The 21,858-nt window shown below is 46.1% G+C and overlaps 1 protein-coding gene across 1 annotated transcript in view; it reads right to left on the minus strand.

Moving 5' to 3' along the window:
* CC2D2A (coiled-coil and C2 domain containing 2A) overlaps positions 1-21,858 on the minus strand; it is a 124,982-nt gene that overhangs the window by 40,999 nt on the left and 62,125 nt on the right. The window contains exons 20-23 of the mRNA XM_066573263.1: positions 21,442-21,645; positions 18,907-18,999; positions 11,313-11,404; positions 6,229-6,396 (exon numbers count right to left, since the gene is read on the minus strand). Of these exons, the coding sequence (XP_066429360.1) occupies positions 6,229-6,396; positions 11,313-11,404; positions 18,907-18,999; positions 21,442-21,645 (557 nt within the window). The remainder of the gene's footprint in view (positions 1-6,228; positions 6,397-11,312; positions 11,405-18,906; positions 19,000-21,441; positions 21,646-21,858) is intronic.

A 21,858-nucleotide genomic window follows, 5' to 3' on the forward strand; every position in this document is an offset into this window, starting at 1 on the left:
CCTGCAGACGAGCGGAAGTTCCACAGCGGGATTCCCCGCAGAATTTCCGCCTGTGGCCGTTGCCATAGGATTGCATTAAAAAAACGCAATCCTAGACAGATGGCAGTGATTTGTCTGCGTGAAATCAAATGCGGAAAACAAATCGCGGCATGTCAGTGGTGACGGGCCGCCTCCTCTCTGTGCATGCGCCGGCTGGCCGGCACACAGCGCAGAGAGAAGACGCCGGGAAGGGGGTGAGCCGCAGGCCTCTGCAGGGGCACAGGAGCGCATCCCGCTGTGAGAATTCTCGCAGCGGGATCCGGCCCGGCCATCTGCAGGCGGCCCATATGGATACCATTAAATGAGTTATCTGCAGACAGAAACTTTTTTCAAAGCTGCTCATAATGCTGGAAAACAAAAATAAATAAAAGAAGCCATACTCATTTCAGCCAATCCCCCTATGCTAACACCCCTCCCCCCTACTGGTATGTGTTATTAGGTTAATGACTGGCTTAAAGGGGTTGTCCCGCGGCAGCAAGTGGGTTTATACACTTCTGTATGGCCATATTAATGCACTTTGTAATGTACATTGTGCATTAATTATGAGCCATACAGAAGTTATAAAAAGTTTTTTACTTACCTGCTCCGTTGCTAGCGTCCTCGTTCCCATGGAGCCGACAAATTTTCGCCCTCCGATGGCCAAATTAGCCGCGCTTGCGCAGTCCGGGTCTTCTCCTGTCTTCAATGGGGCCGCTCGTGCAGAATGCCGGCTCCGTGTAGCTCCGCCCCGTCACGTGCCGATTCCAGCCAATCAGGAGGCTGGAATCGGCAATGGACCGCACAGAAGAGCTGCGGTCCACGGAGGGAGCAGACCCCGACGGCCATCTTCAGTAGGTAAGTATGAAGACGCCGGACCGCCGGGATTCAGGTAAGCGCTGAGCGGTTTGTTTTTTTAACCCCTGCATCGGGGTTGTCTCGCGCCGAATGGGGGGGGGGGGTTTAAAAAAAAACAAAAACCCGTTTCGGCGCGGGACAACCCCTTTAAGCCCCCCTACAGTTGAGGAGCTCAGTTCCTTCTGCAGGAAAAGGACTTTATAGTTTTTGATGAACAGAGCTTGTTCTACTTTATACAGCTCCGATTCTTTCAGGGCTACCAACATGCTTTTGGGGTCTTTTAAAAGGTATTTTTGGGTTTAAGAAAATCATGTAGGTAGCAAATACAGAAATAGAGCTACAACTGTTTGAATTGGGGTCAGGAATCCTAAAATTACAGTTGTGCAAAGGATAGAGAGAGTGGGGGGGGGGGGGGGGTAGTGGAGCAGGCAGCAGATAAGATCTGTGAATTATATATGTATATATATATATATATATATATATATATATCCCATTCCAGAGAAGTGGTGACATATATTGCTGTTGATGTTATCACACCCTTATCAATCAGGGAGCATATTTGCTCTCAGATTGTCACATACAAGGTGGGGGGGGGGGGGCAGAAAAGGAGTGAAATGATGAAGACTTGCTAACCTAATCACTCTACTGCACTGTTTAACCCTGCAGATGCTGCACTGATTGCTGACCGTGGCATATAAATGTGTTTGCATTAAAATAAAAAAAAGTTTTTCCCCTTCCTCAAAGCTTTAAATAGTGAAAGTCTAAAAAGAACAAAAGGAACTACGCATAATTAGTATCACCACATCCAAAAACAACCCGCAATATGGATGTGGTTAGGCAGAAAAATGGCAAATGAAGTTTAAAACTGATAAATGTAAGGTTATGCACATGTGCAGGGAAAATACATGTCACCATTATACACCAAAAATGAGAAGTCACTGTGCAAAACTGACATGGAAAAGGACTTGGGTATTTTAGCCGTCCAAGATTCCTGATGCAATTTTCAGACTACCTAATCCCCACAGTGCATTGGTAGTGTTTAACTGCCAATACACTACAGCTGCTCTCTGATTGGCCACCTCTGATAATGTGGCCAATCAGAGAGCAGCGACCAGTGTGAATTAGGTAGCTAGAAAATTGCAGTTGCCATCTTGGACAGCTGAAAACAGGATCCTAACTCATCAGATTGGAGGGACATTGGCCGAGAACAGCAGCAGCAGGTAATATGCTTACCCCCTTTGGTCCTGGGATAGAATTTTATCCCGAAACCAGAGGGTCGCTTTGATGGTACACCCTAACATTGTGTTACAGTTATCAATGGAGTACCACAGGGGTCAATATTAAGTCCTATGCTTTAACATGTTTATTAATGCTTTCAAAGAGCAATTACAAAATATAAATTCAATATTTTCAGAATATACTAAACGGTGAAATATTATAGAAGGCTTTGAGAAACCTGAAGGCTTGGACAGAAGACTGGCGAATTAAAGGGGTTGTCGGAATTTTAAAAACGGTTTTGAATGGCCAGGTATTCAATAACATATCAAAAGAAACAGTACTTACCTTTGTTTTCCCCACGGGAAACAGCTAAGCAGTTCCGGTGATAATCCCGCTGACAGCACAGACTGGAAGTCAGGTGATTGATGCAGCCAATCAGAGGCAGCAGGGTCACCATTCCAAACTCCTGGCATCATGGGGCCCAGGATGTGAGTACTGATGCCAGGAGAATGGGTGCTGACGCCGCAGCCTCTGACATTAGCTCTGATATTACTGGAAGAGATCTCATTCACTTAACAGTTATTGCTGGGATGACTGTCGGGTGCTTAAGCGCCCAACAATAGTCCCATGTAAAAGGACCCTAAGTTACACCAGAATTCCTAACTGTAGACCAGATTCTTTATTAAAAACAGCAGTGAGATTATGGAAAACTCGCAAGATGTGATGGATGATTCATTGAACAAGTTCAAGAAGGGCCTGGATTGTCTTTCTTGTGTGTAACATTATTACAAGCTATGGATAGTAGATTTCTGGAGATGGGGCTCTGATTCGGAGATTTATTGCCAAATTTATAACTGGAAAGCATTGCTGTCCCCAATAAGGGGACCATCACCTCCTCATAGGGGTTTTCCTCTAGGCCAATACTGCAGGTTTGTAGTTTGGATATGAGGGGCCCAAGTCTTTTTTTTAACCTTATCAACTATGTAACTATATATAACCATGAGAAAATGGCAAATACTCTTTCTTTCCATACGTATGTAATATTGAAGCATGGAGAGTTAGATGAGTAATATCAAAGGAGAACGACAGAATTTTGTGAGTAATCTCATTGTTTTAGTAACTCCATTTCACATGTCTGTTCCCTGCAGAGCGTCTTGTCTATAGACACTGGGATTGTTTACTTCTAGTAACATCTTCCATTGCAATCATAGGCGGTGTATATGTGAGAACTGCACCCAACCCGCTCTAATAATGGGAAACTATACAAAGAAGTTTGCTTCGGCACCTGAACCCGATTATATGGATACAGGCGAGTATTGTAATTTAATAAGAGATAGATCATTGCATTGTGCTTGGCACATATGTTGTATACTCGTTGCAGCCAGCCTATGTTACCATAGGAAAAGCTACAGGAATACAAAATATATAAAGTACTGAGGTGTGGGAAAGTTTGTGAACAGCTCAGAATTTCCTATATTTCTGTTTATATTTGACCTAAAACTACAGCAGATTTTCACACAAGTCCTAAAACTAGATAAAGGGAAACAAAGGACTCAAGAATGTTAGACTAGGTCATAGGGTGGGAGGGAGGGAGTAGAACCTTATTTTTATGTCATCCTTACTGCGGTAGAAGTGACATGATGTTATTCTATGGGTCAGTATTAGAGATGAGCGAGCACCCAAATGAGTCGAGCTTTTCGTAAAATTCGAGAGCTCTACTCGAGTAACGAACCCCATTGACTGCAATGGGAGACTCGAGAATTTTTGTATGTGGGTCACCGGGTGCCGAGCTTTTTTTTTTTTCCTAGGTTCTCTCTCGCTCTCTCAGCCAGCCAGCCAAAAAATTTGCCATTGACGCGCGCTGCATCGCGGTGGGGAAGGGCCAAAACAGGCACGTCACAGCGGGGAGGAGCCAAAAACTGGGGCGGGGTAGAACACAGCGTGATGCTCGTACGAGTAACAAGCACCATCGAGTACGCTAATACTCGAACAAGCGTCGAGCTCGGCAGAGTATGTTCGCTCAACTCTAGTCAGTACGAGTACTACGATACCAAATTTATATATGTTTTTTTTTATCTTGCTGCGTTACTTTTTAAAAAAAATAACTTTGGAAAAACATGAAATTATTTTCTGCCGCCATCATTACTTCATTTTTCCATCAACGTAGTTGTATGAGAGCTCGTCTTTTGCAGGATATCCTGTAGTTTCTATTGCTACCATTTTGTACTTCATATGAATTTTTAGTACAATTTGTTTTGGAAACGGGGTGACCACAAAAAAACCCAAAAAAAATAAACGCAATTCTGGCATTGTGCATTTTTTTTACTGTATGATGTCACCGCACAGGATAAATAATGCATTACTTTAATAGATCGGAGTATTACCAACGCAGCAATACCAAATATACTTTTTCTTGTTGCTGTTGTAAGCAAGGTGCATAATAGTCTGCAAGGTCACAAAGGAACCCAAGGTAACTTCTAGGCTGGGTTCACATGGGACATAAACTCTGTGGAAATCTCGTTGAATGTCTACAGCGAGACCGCACAGAAATTCCACAAGATTTCTGCAGCGGACAGGCAGCTTTAAAACTCGTGCCGTTCGGCAAGGGTTTTGAAGAGGCTTGTCCACCTGTATTCCGCTGTGGCCATCTCTCTGCATAGAGAGGAGAAAGCCGGCAGCGGAAACGGCGATACAATTGACATGCTGTGGCTTTGAATTCCACGTCGCATGTCAGTTTCAGCGCAGCTTTGCTGCAACGGATCAGCCGCAGTGTGTGGATCAGATTTTTGCAAATTTCCTCCACTTTGCTGCTTAATCCCGGGACTAAAATTGCAGGTGGAATTTCCATACAGAAAGTCTGTATGGAAATTACGTGGCTATTCCGCCCTGTGTGAACCCAGCCCTAAGCAACTAAAGGACTTTCTAACTACAGCTAATGTTAATGAGTACACTGAACAACAATGGGGTGCATGGCAGGATTGCAAGGAGAACATTGCTGCTTGTTTGCAGTTTGCTGAAGATCACTTGGACAGGTCAGAACGCTATTAGAACAAGGTTTTGTGGATGGATGAGACCAAAATAAAGCTTTTTGGTTTAAATGAGAAGAGTTATGTTTGGAGAAAGAAAAACACTGCATTACAGCATAAGAACATCATACCATTGGTTATACATGGTGGTAGTATCATGGTTTGGGCCTCTTTTGCAGCCTCTGTGCCAGGAAGGCTTGTCAATATTGATGCAGCAATGGATTATACCAGCAAATTCTACAGAAAAACATCAGGAAATCTGTCTGAGCTGAATCTCAAGAGAACATCAGTCAGGCAGCAAGACAACAATCCAAAGCACAAATGGCATTCTATAAAATAATGGTTGAAGAAAAAAGTTAAAGCTTTGGAATAAAAACTTTTGAAAAGGAAGCACTTTTGAAAGGAAGAGTGGGCAAAGATTGCCAAGTCAAGATGTTCCATTCTGACAGACACCGACCCAAAAACACTGAATGCTGTCGTAAAATCAAAGGGCCCATCAACAAATGATTAGTTTTAGGGTGTGCACAATGTATATTTAAGCAACCACATTATTTTATGTACTTTTGTTTGAATTGTTCCACCTTAAAAGATTTAAGTTTGTATTTCAATGCAACCTCGCCATTAGCCATTCCTCTACAATTCTTGGCTAAGAAAGTAAACTTGTGTAATACTGCACTGTGTGCAAGTCCTAGTAAATGTTACTGCAACTATGTGGCCTACTACTAATGATTTGCTGCCACGCTGGTTGTTACAAAATTACCCCGGTGAGCGGAATTTCATTTTGTGATATTGATAGACTACGATTTTACCCAGAGTGAGCACCCCTGCACCCCATCCTCCTCCCTTCCTTCCTCCCTCCAAACTGACCCACTGTTGAATCTGACCGACCCTCTGCAAGGACATAGGAAGAATTTAGGCATCCTGGTACAAGGGCACAGTAACCACAACCCCTTTCCCTATTGCTACCAATTTGAATAGCTGGTAGACATTGCACCCCCATGGCTCCATCTGCCCAATCTTTGGAGATACCACCCCCATGCTATCCAAGCCTCCAAATATTGTGCAGCGCTGACACAACAAGCAGCAGTAAAATCTTGGCATAGTTTCTCACCTGGACATTGGTTTTCTGACTGGTATGTCATATGCCCGGATAACGTTTACGAGGACCTTAATATCCCCATCGGCCAGGTTCTGAGCAGTGACCTTCTTTCGTTCTTTTCTCCTTGGCTTCAGTGGACGCTTTGGCTCAGCTAACTTGAAAAGATCCATTCCGAGGATCCTGAGACACGAGCAGAAACCATTAATGGTCTGAATATTTTACATATCATCACTACATGTCTAACTATGCAGCAGTCCTCAGTGGAGCCCTCTGGAGATGGTTTGGAGTAGTACAGCTGAATACATAGTGACTGGTACAAGAAAGTAATGAACCTTTTTTCGCAATTATTTATTGGCCTAGGCAGCATAGAAAAGTCCTGTGGCCCGAGATGGTTGAGCAGAGCTTGGGTTGCCATAGGTAAAGCTGATACCAAAAAATAAATGATACTGCAGTAATGTGCAACCTACAGTGGATAATGAAGCATTACTGACTGATTAGTTATATTTGTTTCTGAATAGGCTTATCAGAATCCTGAATGAAAAGTCTACCTAGTTCCTCAAAGTTAATGGGGTTATTTGGGACTTCGATATTGATGAACTATCCTAGAAACAGGCCATCAATACGAAAGTCCTGGAAAACCTCTTCTAAGGTCTTGTCTAGTTAAGAAAACCCTCTTCAAAACACCCCATTGCTGAATTAGGAGTTAATTAATATAGGGGAGACCTGCGTGTGGGGCCAACATCTATTAGCCAGAGCTGAGAGCAGCTACAAAAAATCTCTCTCCCGTGTCCACAAATTACATTGATGGCCCATTGATTTAAAAGGACACAATATAGTAATTTCTCCTGTAAAGGCGCTGCTAGATAATTGAAAAGTTGCTGCTGTGTTCCTTCACCAATAACAGGTGATCTATGTGGCTTCCAATAGCAGGACAACCTGTGATCACCTTATGCTTGAGAGACCCTTTTAGTAAAAATCTTTAAAGGGGAACTCATTAGCTCTCCCTTCATATCTATTTTACTCGTGTTGGCCATAACTTTACATTGTGTGGTTCCTCTGTTATTTAGTGATGAGAAACTTTTCAAAAGTTTGCTTCAGCCGGTTTGCCGACTTTGGGCAAAAAAGTTTGGTTCAATCCGATTTTGTTTGACTCAAACCTGAACTTCAATACCCTTAAAACTGGTGTAAACCATTGTCTAAGAGCCATAAAAGTCCTTTATATCAGAAGACAGAAGAAGACGACGGTGGAAGCCGATGACAGTAGACATATTGACAAAAGATAGAGGATAGAAAAAGAGAAAGAAAGAGAAATTTTAGAGTGTTCAGCCCAATAATCAGGTTCGTGCTGATCTGAATATTAAGGAAGCTTGACCCGAAAGAAGATTAGACTGTTTTGGTTCACACAACATTACTGTATTTCCTACTAGATATGTATGCATGCAATGCCAACCAATTGCTACCATTCCTCTTATCCAAGGTATATATTGCTACACAGTCTGACAATGTCTAGTTAATGCTGATCCTCAGCGGTGTAGCTTGAAGCTTCTGGGCCCCAATGCAAAACTTGTAACAGGGCCCCCAACTATAATGCTTTACTCATAGTACTGGGTTCCCTATATGGAGAAGAGAGGCCTTATGGGCCCCTAAGGCGCCTGGGCGCAACCGCGTCCCCTGCATCCTCCATAGTTACACCCCTGCTGATCCTGTATAGGGATATTTCCCATTGAATATCTAGTTAGCAATTTATTCATACATTTCCAAGAGAAATAACCAGAGGAGTGACACAACACAAAGTTCTTCGAAAAGATGCTTCAGCATAGTTACTTCAAGGGGCAACATTAAATCAGGGTGGACAGAACCTCTTGAAGGAAGTTGGAGATATGACCATCGTTAAGCACTGTTGGATGGTTTAACATATCATGAGATTGATTCAAGTGTCTTCCAAACCATTTTCCAGAGCAGTGGTTTTCAAAGTGTGCATCTCTAGGTGTTGTGAAACTACGACTCCCAACGTACCTGGGCGGCAGCAGCAAGGTTGGAGATTCAGAACAGCTGGAGAGCCACAGGTTGAATACTACTGTTTTAGTGGCATCTGTGAGGACTGCGGTATAGGACTGATACTATTTATCACTATTGTACAAACCACCACCATAAAGTTGTTACAAGTGACATAAAGCTGTAATGAAGATGTAGCAACATTATAATAACCAGTATCTAGAAATGTAAAATTGTGGACTATGTTTTTAAAGAGCTATTATTACCCAATTTGTGAAGATATTACATAATTTTTTTTTTAATTCTTGGATCCAAAGGATCCCAAGATACAACCAATTAAGAGACTACAAGGAAGCCTGGCCCTTTATTGTAGCACAACCCATAGGGTGAGGATGGGCCTCCTCGGTCAGAAGTTACCTTAATGGGGGCAATTCTCATTCTGAGCAACTAGTAACGAATATGGGAAAATAGATGAGCTGTGGAATCATTTCAAGAGTATATTCCAGCTCCATTGAAGCTTATAACAACTTTATGGAAATCGTTTATGTACTTATTACTACACAGGCAATAACCAAGGGGTGATAAAGAGAGCAACAGCCAAGTGACTAAAATGTAATGCAGTGATAAAGTAGCATAGCCGTTTATGGAATTATAGCACATTGCTGGTAATGGTGTAATGTAATATCTGACTATACCCTTGGTTCATTGCCAGTGCACTGAATGAAGACTGGAACAATGATGAATGACATACCCGGAGCCACTAGAACTTAGTATAAAAGGCAAAGCAGAAGAGAGTATAAATATGGATCAATATAACATACAGACACATATGGAGAAATGAACACAAAGTATAGCAAGAAATAAAATGTCAGTGAGACCAAATTTAGTTTTCAGGAGTTTGGGAAAGCTAGGAGACAACCATAGTGGAAAGTGTAATGACAACCATATTGGTTTTTTTTAACCAGACACCCAATAAATGGTTATAGCTATAACTGGTTGGACAGAAGCAACAGAACAGAATGTGGTGATGGTGACTTTCTTAGGAAAATTAGCTTCTATGTCATTTTTTTTGCCTTGCTCTGGATCAACATTGCAGGATAATAGGTTAAACTGGATGCATGTATGTCTTATTTCAGCCTGTAAGGGAGATTAAACAATACATCTGGAATACCACCTATTGGATGGCAAATTCCTTCAAATCAATGTATGACTCTTTAAACAAGTCTTTAAAACAATGATTGGGAATAGGAAACCAAGCCATAAAACCATACACAGACAGCTGTTTCGGGGGGGTTGCCCCTCATTCGTGTGCAGTAGGTTTCTGGCTTAGCTAGCGAGAGGCCTGTGAGATGGAGGGAAGAGAGATAATACCCCTTCTGACTTATTTCACATATCTCACATACTATGTTACTATGTTAAGATAAGGACGGAGTTATTGTTTGCCTTGTTGTGTGTTGGGGTCTGGCAAGAGACTTTGCCCCCCTTCCCTCCCCCCCACTGACTCCCTCACCCCTCCTCTCCTCCCTCCCCTCCCCCCACCCCTCTCCTCCCTTTCTGCCTTTCTGGATTAGGGGTGTACTCTGCAGAGTCACCCCTGTAAAGTAAGTGCTTCACTTAGAATATTTGGTTTTCTACCTGAAGCGCTGGGATTTTTTGGCTTGCCCAACTCCTTCAATATGCTCCATGCTATTGGCTTTAAAGGGGTTGTCCCGCGCCTAAAGTGAATTTTTTTTTTTGCCCAGTCCCCCAGTACCTGTAAAAGAATACTGCTGCCAGGTGTTATTAAAAAAAAAAATTCCCTTACCTCAACTTTAAAAAATTCCCTTACCTCAACTTTAAAAAATCTTCTTTCCAAGATGGCTGCCGCTGGTCTTCTCCCACGATGCACCACGGGTCTTCTCCCATGGTGCACTGTGGATGTTCTTCTGCTGTCTGAGCTCCATTGCCGATTCCAGCCACCTCATTGGCTGATCGGCACCATGTGACAGGGTGGAGCTAAGCGATGACGCTGAGAAGGGGGAGGAGCCAGGACGCAGCTCGTGAGCAAGGACCTCGCAGAAGGGGATTCATCTCTGCGCAAGCGCGACTGTTCCAGCGACCAGAGAAGCAGTTTGCTCGTCGCCATGGAGACGGAGACGCCAGCACCAGGAGGGGGTAAGTGTATAACTTCTGTATGGCCAATATTTAATGCACGATGTATATTACAAAGTGCATTAATATGGCCATACAGAAGTGCTGAACCCCACTTGCTTTCGTGGGACAACCCCTTTAAGGATACTGTGCTTTCATGGTTTTCCTCCTACCTCCTACCACTCGTTCAGTGTATCCTTTGCCAGTTCTACCTCTTCTCCTTGCTGTTGGGGTTCCTCAGGGTTTGGTCCTGGGTACTCTACTCTATTCTATCAACATGGCCCCTGTTTGGCAAACTATAAGTAGATTTGAATTTCAATAACATCTTTACGCTGATAATACCCAATTATATACGTCTTCCCATGACATTACATCCCTGCTTCTACAAAAAGCCAGTGATTGTTTGTCCACTGTTTCCAACACTATGTCAGGTCTCTTGCTAAAACTGAATCTCTCGAAAACTGAACTTCTTGTGTTTCCGTCATCTTCCAACCAACCTAGATCTAATATCTCCATCTCAGTCTGCAGTACCACCATAAGTCCTCAGCAGCATGCCTGCAGTCTTGGGGTCATATTTTCTTCTAATCTTTCCTTCACCCCCCATATTCAGTCTCTTGCTCGCTCATGTCTCCTGCACCTCAAAAACATCCCCTGAATCCATTCTTTCCTCACTGTGGAAACAGCAAAAACCCTTATTGTCGCCAATATTCACTCTCGGCTTGATTACTGCAACTCACTACTGATCAGTTTCCCCCTCACTAAACTCTCCCCTCTGCAATCCAACCTGAATGCAGCAGCCAGGCTCATCCTGTTGTCCAGCCGCTACACTGATGCCTCTGCCCTGTGCCAGTCACTGCACTGTCACTGTATTTTGTGCATACACTCACAATGGGAATGAGCGACATCCAAAACACCCAACAATGTTCGAGAACCACTTGCAGGAAATTATGAGACATATGGACACAGCTTACCCAAGACTTGGCATATCCTCTTCTACAACCAAGTCAGAAAGAATAAAATGATGTTTCGCTATCAGGAACCGATTTATCACAGATTCCCTAACCTGACAAGGCAGAGAAATAACATTAAGGACATTACTTAAGCTGGAAACATTAGTATACATTAACTCTTTCAGAACCAGATGTTTTTTGTGTCTTGATGACCAGAGGAAAATTTCACATATTACAATTGTACAGGGAATTTTTTTTTATTTCACTTCTTAGTCGGCCAAAATAGAATAAAAAAATATATATTTAATTTTAAAAAAACCTTTTTTTGTGGGACACATAGCACGTTCCAACTCTTCAAAATTGGGGTGAATAGCTTTTCACTCTATAGGCCTGACATAGTAATAAATGGGCAAAGAAATGGGGGAAAAAAATACTTTTTTCTGATTATTTATATTATTTTCTCGTCCGTATCATTGGGGGCCACAGCCTAGACCATGGGATATAGCCACTGCCCTAGGAGGCGACACTAAGCAAAAAAGTGTTAGCTCCTCCCCATCTGGCTATATCCCCCCTGCAGGCACTCAGCTAATTAGTCTTTAGCTTAGTGTCTGCTAGGAGGCAGACGTGGAAAGAGCTATTCGCGGGAATCCGGGGAGTCGGGGCTTTTCCCTGGCTCTACTGGCCTCCCGGGGGAGACGCAGGCAGGGGGTGTCTCCACCACTACTGCGGCGTCTCACCCAGAGAAGAAAAAGGGGCCCGACCATGCAATGCGCATCTGACTCGGTTACCCGCCAGCCATAGGGCTCCCCCTCCCTGGAGTAGCGCACTGTCTAACGGTGACGCGTAGGGGGCAGCACTGCTGGAGTGGTCGACGCAAGGCAGGCTGTGGCTCCCAGGAAGACACCCCCCTTGGGACTATGGACGGCGCGGCAAGTATTCCGGCGCAGACAGCGCATACCTTCAGGAGCATCAGGACGCCGGCGGTGGCAACGGCGATGGCAGCGACGATGGCAGCGGCAAAGGCGGCGGCAGCGGCAGCTCTCCCGCCCAGGGATAGAAGCTTGCGTGTTGCAGGACGCCGGGGCGCCGGCCGGCAGACCACTTCCGGGCACGGCGCTCCGGGGGGCGGAGCGCCGTCGTCACGGCCGGAAAGCGTCACTTCCGGGGCGCGGGGACGCTTCCGGGCCAGGCCACGCCCCCTCCAACCGGGGTGAGTTAAAAAGTCCGCCGGACAGAGAAATGGCCGCGCTCCTGGGACACTTCAGTTGCTACACCTCTGAGCCCAGCACCTGCAGCTCTCTGAAGCACACAGCAGCCTTTCCAGCCGTGCAGCCCTGCAGCCCTGCAGCCCTGCAGTTTTTCCTCTGCAGTTTCCTTCTGCAACGGAGAAAGCACCCGGACAGCAGCAGCACCTCCTGTCTCGGGCACCAGCAGCAGTAACAACTCCGCAGCAGTCCCTGCCACAGCACCTGCCGGGTCACCAACGCCGCGAGATCGTATGGTACACCAGCGTCGACTTCCGACAGCATCCAAGCGTCAGGACCAGAGGCTCCAGCTGGACCGGGGGAACCGCAGAAACAGCTGCTAGACCGGGTAAGCCCTGCCCAAGGCAGCACTTTGCGGTGTTCTCCCCTTGCCCTCCCCGTCCCCCCTGCAGGCATTCCTGTAACGGTACTTAGCTTACCCGCTACCTGGGAATTTTTTTCTGTTGCCATGTCTGACCCTAGATCAGAGGGTTCCAGCCCGGCCGAGGGGAGGGTGAAGCGTTACGCTTGCACTACCTGCAGCGTTAAGTTCGCTTGCGGTCAAGTCGACCCCCGCTGCGCTAGATGTGCCGCGGTGCGTGCAGCTCCAGGGACCCCGGTGCCCCCCACCGCCCCTGTGGAGCCAGGGCCCGAACCCCAACGGGCGAGGTCCCTGGCCGCTGCCGTTTCTGGCTGGGCCACATTCTCTGCGGCGATTTTACGCTGATCAGAATCCAGCTCAGACGCGTCCTCCTCGGAATATCCACGAGGGAGGGCCCACAAGAGGAGGAGGTCCCGTAGCAGCGAGGACACTCCCCATAGATCGCGCCACACCGGGAGTTCGTCTGGACACTCAAAGTCCAGACAATCCAGGGACTATCATGGCTCTCATGGGTCCAGGGAGTCCGTGCATACTAATCATAGATTAAGGCATTCTTCACGGTCCCGGTATTCTGCGAGACCAGCCCGGGCTCGCCATGAGGCCCCTCGAGCATCTTGCTCATGGGCGCCCCGGGATACGGCGCAAGCGGCAGGCAAGGGCAGTGGGTCTGAAGACTACGACCACTCTGCAGGCTCGTCAGTTTTGGAACTAGACGAGGAACAGGTGTCGCGCCTAGCCAGCCTAATGTACGGTCTGGTAATATCCATAAGAGAAAGCCTCCAAGTAATGGAGGAAACAGTGGAGACGCCTCCTTCCGCAGTGTCATTTAGACAGCGACAGGTCTTCCCAGACCATCCGGATTTTTCGGAGGTCCTTAAACAAGGAATGGCAGAACCCGGATAAGAAATTTAGGCAACCCGGGAAGACTCAGGGAAGTACATATCCATTCCCAGGGGGCCTGAAAAAGGGTTGGGCGGTACCTCCGGTAGTTGACCCGCCAGTGTCGCGACTGTCTAGAAGTTCAGCGCTGCCAACAGCCGAGGTAGCAATGCTGGCTAATCCTCAAGACAGGAAGCTGGATGAGTGGGCAAAAACCATGGTTTTAAGCCACAGGCACTGCCTTACAGACAATGTTTGCGGCCGCATGGTCAGCAAGGCATCCATAGCCTGGGCCAAGCAGCTACGGAGAGACACTGTAGCAGGCGCTCCACCAAATGAGTTGCTCAAACTGACAGACAACGTCATACAGGCAAACAAATCTGTATGCGCAGCAGAACTAGATGCAGCCAAGTTCGTCGCCCGGGCATCCGCTGCATCGGTTGCGGCAAGGAGAACTCTCTGGCTGAAAAAGCTGGTCAGCAGATACAGCATCCAAGATGGCCCTAACCAAATTGCCATTCGAAGGAAACAGGCTGTTTGGACCTAAACTGGATGACATGATAAAGGACGCTACAGGCGGCAAGAGCACGTCGTTACCACAAATGCCGGCAAGAAAGGAGAAGGTTCCACTAAAAAGGAAACCGTTTGTTGTAGATCCTTTCGGCGTTTTTTCATCCCGCCCAGGGTCGGGGCAGTGGTCCCAGTCTACAAGAGCCCCGACGGACGCAAAGAGGGGCCCCTCTTTCAAAAACAAGGCAAACTTGGCGATCCCGACCCGGAACATCTAAAACAGCGGGATCAGAGAGCGCGGCATGAGATGCTGCCCCCACCCAGTGTCACCACGGGGGAGGGGCAGGCTCTCCCAATTTCGGGAGACATAGGGGAGGCGCGTGAGCAACAAGTGGGTGCAGGAAATTGTGACACCCGGTTACGCAATCGAGTTCACGACTCTCCCACGGGATTCATTCTGCAGGTCTGGAGTGCCTACCACCCCGGAAGGAGTAGCCAACCGACAGCAGGCAGTGCGGAACCTTCTGGCACAGGGGGTTGTGAAACCAGTACCGGGGGCACAAGAGAGGCAAGGGTTCTATTCGAATCTTTTTTCTTGTACCCAAAAAGGACGGCAGAGTGAGGCCGGTGCTGGATGTTAGGAGGTTGAACCAATTCATCAGAACAAAACATTTCCGGATGGAGCCAATCAAGTCCGTGATAACCTCCATGCAACCGGGCGAATTGCTGTCCTCAATAGATATCAAGGACGCTTATCTCCATATCCCGATTCGGGAAACACATCAAAAATTCCTTCGTTTTGAAACACAGGGAAGGCATTTTCAGTTTACGGCGCTGCCATTCGGCCTGTCTACCTCTCAAAGGGTCTTTACGAAGGTACTAGCAACAGTGATGGCGCCGCTCCAGGCGGAAGGTATATCAGCCATTCCATACCTGGACGATATACTAATAAAGGCACCGTCGGGGACGGCAACATCAAAAGCTTACACGGCACGATGAAGATTCTAGAAGAATTCGGCTGGATAGTGAACCGCGAAAAATCATGCCGAATACCGACGCAACACTTGGAGTATTGGGCATGATATTCGATACCAGCCAGCACCGGGTCCGACTACCTCAAGCAAAGGTAGACAAGCTCCGGCAGGGGGTCCGGTCCCTAATACAGGGGAAACCGTTAACCCTCAGAATGGCTACCCTGGGCCAGATGGGGCAGCATTTGAGGCGGTTCCGTTCACCCAGTTCCAGTCAAGGAAACTACAACACTTGATATCGGCACGCTGGAAGGGGTTCCCGATGACCCTGGAACAGCGAATCCAGATAACCCCTCAAGTCCAAAAGTCACTGAAGTGGTGCCGGGAGCCTGGGAGGCTTCAGGCGGGATGGCCTTTGAGCCCAAGTCGCTGGACAGTAGTGACAACGGACGCCAGCCTTTCAGGTTGGGGCGGAACACTAGGGGACCAGTCTGTTCAAGGAGTGTGGTCTCAAAAAGAGACAAGGCTACATATGAACATCCTAGAGTTGCGGGCCATCTACCTGACTCCCCGACACTTCGGGCCCAATCTCAAGAGAAAAAAGGTACGCGTTCAAACGGACAACACCACAGCGGTGGCCTATGTCAACCGACAAGGAGGAACATGGAGCGTGTCGGTAATGAGCGAGGTAACAGGCATACTAACGTGGGCGGAAAAGCATCTGAGCTCGATGTCCGCAGTCTACATTGCCCGGAATAGAGATAACTGGGTGGCGGATTACCTAAGACGAGAAACAGTGGATCCCGGCGAATGGGGGCTGCACCCAGAAGTATTCGGACGATATGCCGGAAGTGGGGCTCGCCAGACGTGGACCTCAGGGCGTCCCGACTAAATTACTAGCGACGCTCGTTTATGTCCCGAGCGCGGGATCCACAAGCAGTGGCAGCAGAGGCGCTGACCATTTCGTGGGAGGAGTACAAGCTCATACTTATTTCCACCCATTCCTCTCATACCGAGGATCCTAGGGAAAAACAAGCAGGAAGGATGATCAGCAATATTAACAGCACCAGACTGGCCAAGAAGAAGCTGGTACGCGACCATCATAGAAATGCGGTTCGACACACCGTGGCATCCTCCAGAGCAAAGAGACCTGCTATCTCAGGGGCCTTTGTTTCTACACCCAAATTCCAAGTCTCTACATTTGACGGCTTGGCCGTTGAGACCGAGGTGTGGAGGAGGAAGGACTATTCGGAGAAGGTTAGCCAGACTATGATACGGGCCGGAAAACCAGCCTCATCTGCAATTTATTGTAGAGTCTGAGAAGCGCTTCTTCACCTGTGTGAGGAGGGGCGGGTACAACCGATACAATTGTCGGTGGCCAGAATTCGTGCATTCCTACAATCAGGCCTCGAGGTAGGATTGAGGGTAGGCTCGTTAAGGGGACAGGTGTCGGCATTAACGGTACTGTTCCAAAAGCCAATCGCAAAGAGGATGGCAGTACGTACATTCCTGCAAGGAGTCGCCCATACGACACCCCCGTTTAAACCCCCGGTCCAAACTTGGGACCTTAATCTCGTGTTGGACACTATGACGGGCCAGCCGTTTGAGCCGCTGAAGGAGATTTCTATGCGACTACTGACCTGGAAGGTGGTATTCCTCGTCGCCATTACGTCAATCCGTAGGGTCTCGGAGCTGGCGGCTTTGTCTATACAGGCGCCATATAGGACCGTCCACCAGGATAAAGTGGTGCTGAGGCCATCACCCGAGTTACTACCAAAGGTGGTATCTCAGTTTTCAGACTAATGAAGAAAATTGTATTGCCTTCTTTTTGTCCAGATCCAGTACGCAAAAAGAAAAAAAAAAATAAAAAATTAAAAAATGCTGCACCACCTTGGTCGTGGTAAGGGCGCTGAGGATCTATGTGAAAAGAACAAAGACGTTTCGTAAGGACCGACACCCTCTTCGTTATTCCGAAGGGGACCCGAAGGGGCTTGGCAGCCTCAAAAGTCACCCTATCCAAATGGATAAGGTCCTTGATAACAGAGACGTATCGCACCTCAGGGCGCTTGCCGCCATGTCGGGTTACGGCCCGCTCCACACGGGCGGTAGGGGCCTACCGGGCAGTCCGTCACGGAGCCTCAGCCCTTCAGGAGGGTAAGGCAGCCACCTGGACTTCCTTACATATGTTCTCAAAATTTTATAAGGTCCACACAGCTGCATCATCTGACGCCGCTCTTGGCCTGAAGAGCTTGCAGACGGCGGTCGTTGACCGCACAGCCGAACTTTGAATGCCCACCCAATATATTGTTTTCGGGACTGCTTGTGGACGTCCCATGGTCTAGGCTGTGGCCCCCAATGATACGGACGAGAAACAGATATTTTTGGTATAACTTACCGTAAAATCTCTTTCTCGTCGCGTTCATTGGGGGCCACAGCACCCACCCCTTATTTATTTAGGCGGTTGCTGGAACTTTCTGTTCTTCGGTCATGGTTCGGCAGAAAATTGTGCCAAAGAGTTCGTTTTGGTATGTATAAAACATAATATGTATAATTTTACTCCCACTGGCTTCCTACTGCTTGCAGACAGACTAATTAGCTGAGTGCCTGCAGGGGGGATATAGCCAGATGGGGAGGAGCTAACACTTTTTTGCTTAGTGTCGCCTCCTAGGGCAGTGGCTATATCCCATGGTCTAGGCTGTGGCCCCCAATGAACGCGACGAGAAAGAGATTTTACGGTAAGTTATACCAAAAATATCTGTTTTTCTAAAGTAGTTGGATCAATTCATAATATTTCCCCCCAAAATGAATTCCCTAATTCTCTCGGTGCAGTGATGACAAATAGGTATACACTATGTTACCTTACGAAGCCAACATAGTGCTACAAAAATACAGCCGCCTTTATAGTTTTTTTTGAGCGCTCTTTCCAAAAGTTTTGCAGACAATTAAATTATATTTTCCTTCCCAGTCATGGTATAGGATTGGTTTCTCACAACTTCCCAAATCAGCCTGTGGTACTGTGCTTAGGATCGAGAAGTGCACGTAAAATAGTGAGGAGTGCACCATTAGCACTATCATTTAGGTGAAGCAGGCAGGAAGGGGTTAAAAATTGTTCTGGGGGACGCAATCAGCTACAGAACAATGGACAAAAATTTGTCACTTCTGCAAAATGGCACAAGTCTGGACGTCCTGTGGGCGGTCCTGAAGTGGTTAAATGCTTATCACTAGTGTTGAGTGAACCGAATCAGTAGAACCCCATTTCGGGTCGAACTCTGTTATAACGTTGGTGCGGCACAAGTGTTCTACAGGGCTTTTATGGCTCTAGACAGTGTTACACATCAGTTTTAGGGGTTTTGGTGAACATACGGTTCAGTTCAAACTAATTTGGATTGAACTGAATTTTTTGCAAAACTTTTAAAAAGTTCACTCATCACTAGTTATCACTCATGGCGTCTATTGCTTCGTGTTATATATGGCAATTTGGTGTCCCTCATGGTCACCATACAAGGTTGATCAGTGTTTGTTTTCTTATTAAGGTCACAAAATTCCGTGAGATGTAGCAGAGCTGTGTGGAACAACTCATCATGAGGTTATTGCGGTGCACAGTTCCATGTATTGTTGGTAGTACTTACCTTGTGGAGATATTTGGCAACCATAATCCTATGCGTATCTAAATGGGTTTCTGCAGTGATTATATCCTGGTCCCGCAATTTCTTCTCATAGTCCTAGAATATTCCAGAAAAGAGACAAATGAGAACTGCTGATTGCATAAACCAACAAGGAAAAAATCCATTTGGGAGCTCCGGGTCTCACAGAGGCCCTTGAGCGGTGAGATGTGGAGGGGGGCGGTCTGGGGGAGGAGGGGACGTCTATGGACGCCCTATGGAAGAAATGGAGAGTAGCAGAACTAAGCAAAAGAAACATGTGACATATTAGATGTGGATGCCATTACCCTGATGTATCAGCACCTTCTGTTATGTTTTACAAATTTTTTTCATTCTGAAGTCCCCCTGCGTGGGGTATATTTTTGGTAAATATGCTGCTACATTCTGACGGAATTAATAAAATTTATTTGAAACGAAGAAAAAAAAATTCCAGATCCTAAAATGCTGTTCATATTTTTATACTTCAGGGCTGGACTTGCCCACTAAAGGATCATTGGAGGAGCCCAAGTTCTGACAACAATAGAGTCCCACCACAAGAGGGCGCATGGGTTCGACGCTGAGGTCAAGCTGCTAATAGATCACAAAAGCAGATGCCTCAGTATAAAAGGACTTATATAAAAATATCCTGCCACTGCTTAGTATCGTCACGCTCTATTATCAGAATTCATACTGTTGCAAGGAAAATAAGTGAACCCTTTGGAATTAGCAGAATTTCTGCACTAATAAAATGTGGTCTGATTGTTATCCAAGTCATAATTATAGACAATCTAGACTAAGGCCGGCTGCACATGAATGGGTCGGATTCTGGATGCGGGATCCCACCATGTGCCGGGCCGGTAAACCCACATACCTGTCATTTTCTTTTTTTCTTCTGTACTGTGAATGTTCTGGACAGCTTGCCGTTGGACATGCGCTGTACAGATCTTCCCGCGCCATTGCTAGGCGATGACATGGAAACCACAACCTGTCCACAATGTTAATTGCGCAAGGGCCGTAGGTTGGACGGCTTCCATTGACTTCAATGGAAGCCGTCCAAGCGGAATCTGCTCAAAAATAGAGCATGCTGTGATTTTCCCTCTGTGAGCGGAAAATCCCAATTGATTTCCGCTCGTGTGCAGGAAAAAGTGCTTTTCCATTGCATGCTATGGGCGGTATTTGCTGCGGAATCCGGGGGCAGAAGCCCGCTCTAGATTCTGCAATGCAAATATGCCTATGTGCAGGCAGTTTAAAACACACAAACAGTTGTACTGTTAATGTTAATGACTTCTCCTACAGCAAAATGGCAAAGGGTCTCTCAGTTAATGAGACTGGAATGCGGATTTCACAGGTGCTTTGCCCATTAAGTAAAGGCACACAAAGCCTGGTTACTGACAATTCTGTTCTTCTCAAGAAAGAGTGGCTAGTAAGAATGTCCATTGAAATCATGGGACCCCTTAGCAAAAATTAGAATTGTCCCCCCCCCCCCCCCAGCATGAATTAAAAAAATGTTGTGAGTTAGCCATTACTATAGATTCTATTACTATACTGTAGGTTCTATTTCACATAATTTTAGGAGTGCTCAATAAAAGACACAAACGGTACAAATGTTAAATGTTTGTGTGGTATTAGTTATATTGTTTGTAATTTTGGCATAGATAATAATCAGACCACATTTTATTAGTAATCAATGCAGAAATCCAGGTAAAAGGGTTCACTTACTTTTTTGCAACTGTATTTTCTAATAGATGATATGAACTCTGGTGACATATATAAGGGATATGATCTCTGATTGTTGAGATATGGAATAGTGAAAGAGTGCTATAGGTCATATAGCCAGTGAATGCAATAACAGAATTTATAATTCAATTCTAGTGGGCATGCACCAGTTCTGTAGAGGCTAGACGTGCCTTCAGAATCATTTAATCTGGTGGGTTTACAGTTCATCTGTTCTGATAATAATAATCTTTATTTATATATCACCAACATATTTCGCAGCGCTTACAAAACAGGGGGAAACAAACAAAACCACGGTTACATAAAGTAATCAATTGAGGGAAACAATAGGGGTGAGGGTCCTGCTCCAACGAGCTTACATACTACAAGTAATGGGGTGATACAGAAGGTAAAAGGGCTGGAGATGTGCACGGTATGGCGAGGTGGAGAGTGTGGGATGCTATACACATAGACAATGGTCAGGCCGTATAGTGGCTGAATTGGTATGACTGCAGGGGGTGCTGATTTGAGAGGAGGGAAGCAATGTAGGGCGGAGCGGAGGGCGCAGGCTGGGTGGTGGATTGAAATAAGGGAAGCAATGTAGGACGCCGCAGTGCTAGTGAGAGCTTTATGGATGCGGGTAGGGAGTTTAAATTGAATTCTGTATTTGACGGGCAGCCAATGCAGTGACTGGCACAGGGCAGAGGCATCCATGTACACTACTGGCAGATATAACTGAAAGAGAAAGGTCTTCAGATTAATTTTTTCTTCTATTGTTCTTCCCTTTAATATATAAATTAATATATTTACCACAAAAATCTTGTCTTGAATTTCTCGCTCCTTTATGGGAACCATCTTGTAGTTGCGGAATTCTGCCACTTCCTGGTTTCGGAGCTGTAGAAGACGGAAGCGTTTTGATCTGCTGAGGTTTTCATCTGACACAAAGTCAAACTCCTTCTGCAGCTGCTCAAGTCTGAAGAACTCGGGGACGTAAGTATCTCCACTGTTTGCAATCTAAAGTTTATAAGAAGGTGGAGAGAAAATTGATGAAACAGATCTACAACATCCTCATTACTACTTGATAGTCCCTCTACTATGAATTTGACCTGCTTGGGGTTAAAGGAGATGTCTCGAGGAAGCAGTGAATTTTTTTTTTTCCCAGTCCCCCTAATTAAACATACATTACTAATTACCCCTGTAAATTACTTTCCTAGCTGGTTTCTACTT

This window comes from Eleutherodactylus coqui, chromosome 7 (assembly GCF_035609145.1).
Source record: "Eleutherodactylus coqui strain aEleCoq1 chromosome 7, aEleCoq1.hap1, whole genome shotgun sequence".
NCBI classification, from domain to species: domain Eukaryota; kingdom Metazoa; phylum Chordata; class Amphibia; order Anura; family Eleutherodactylidae; genus Eleutherodactylus; species Eleutherodactylus coqui.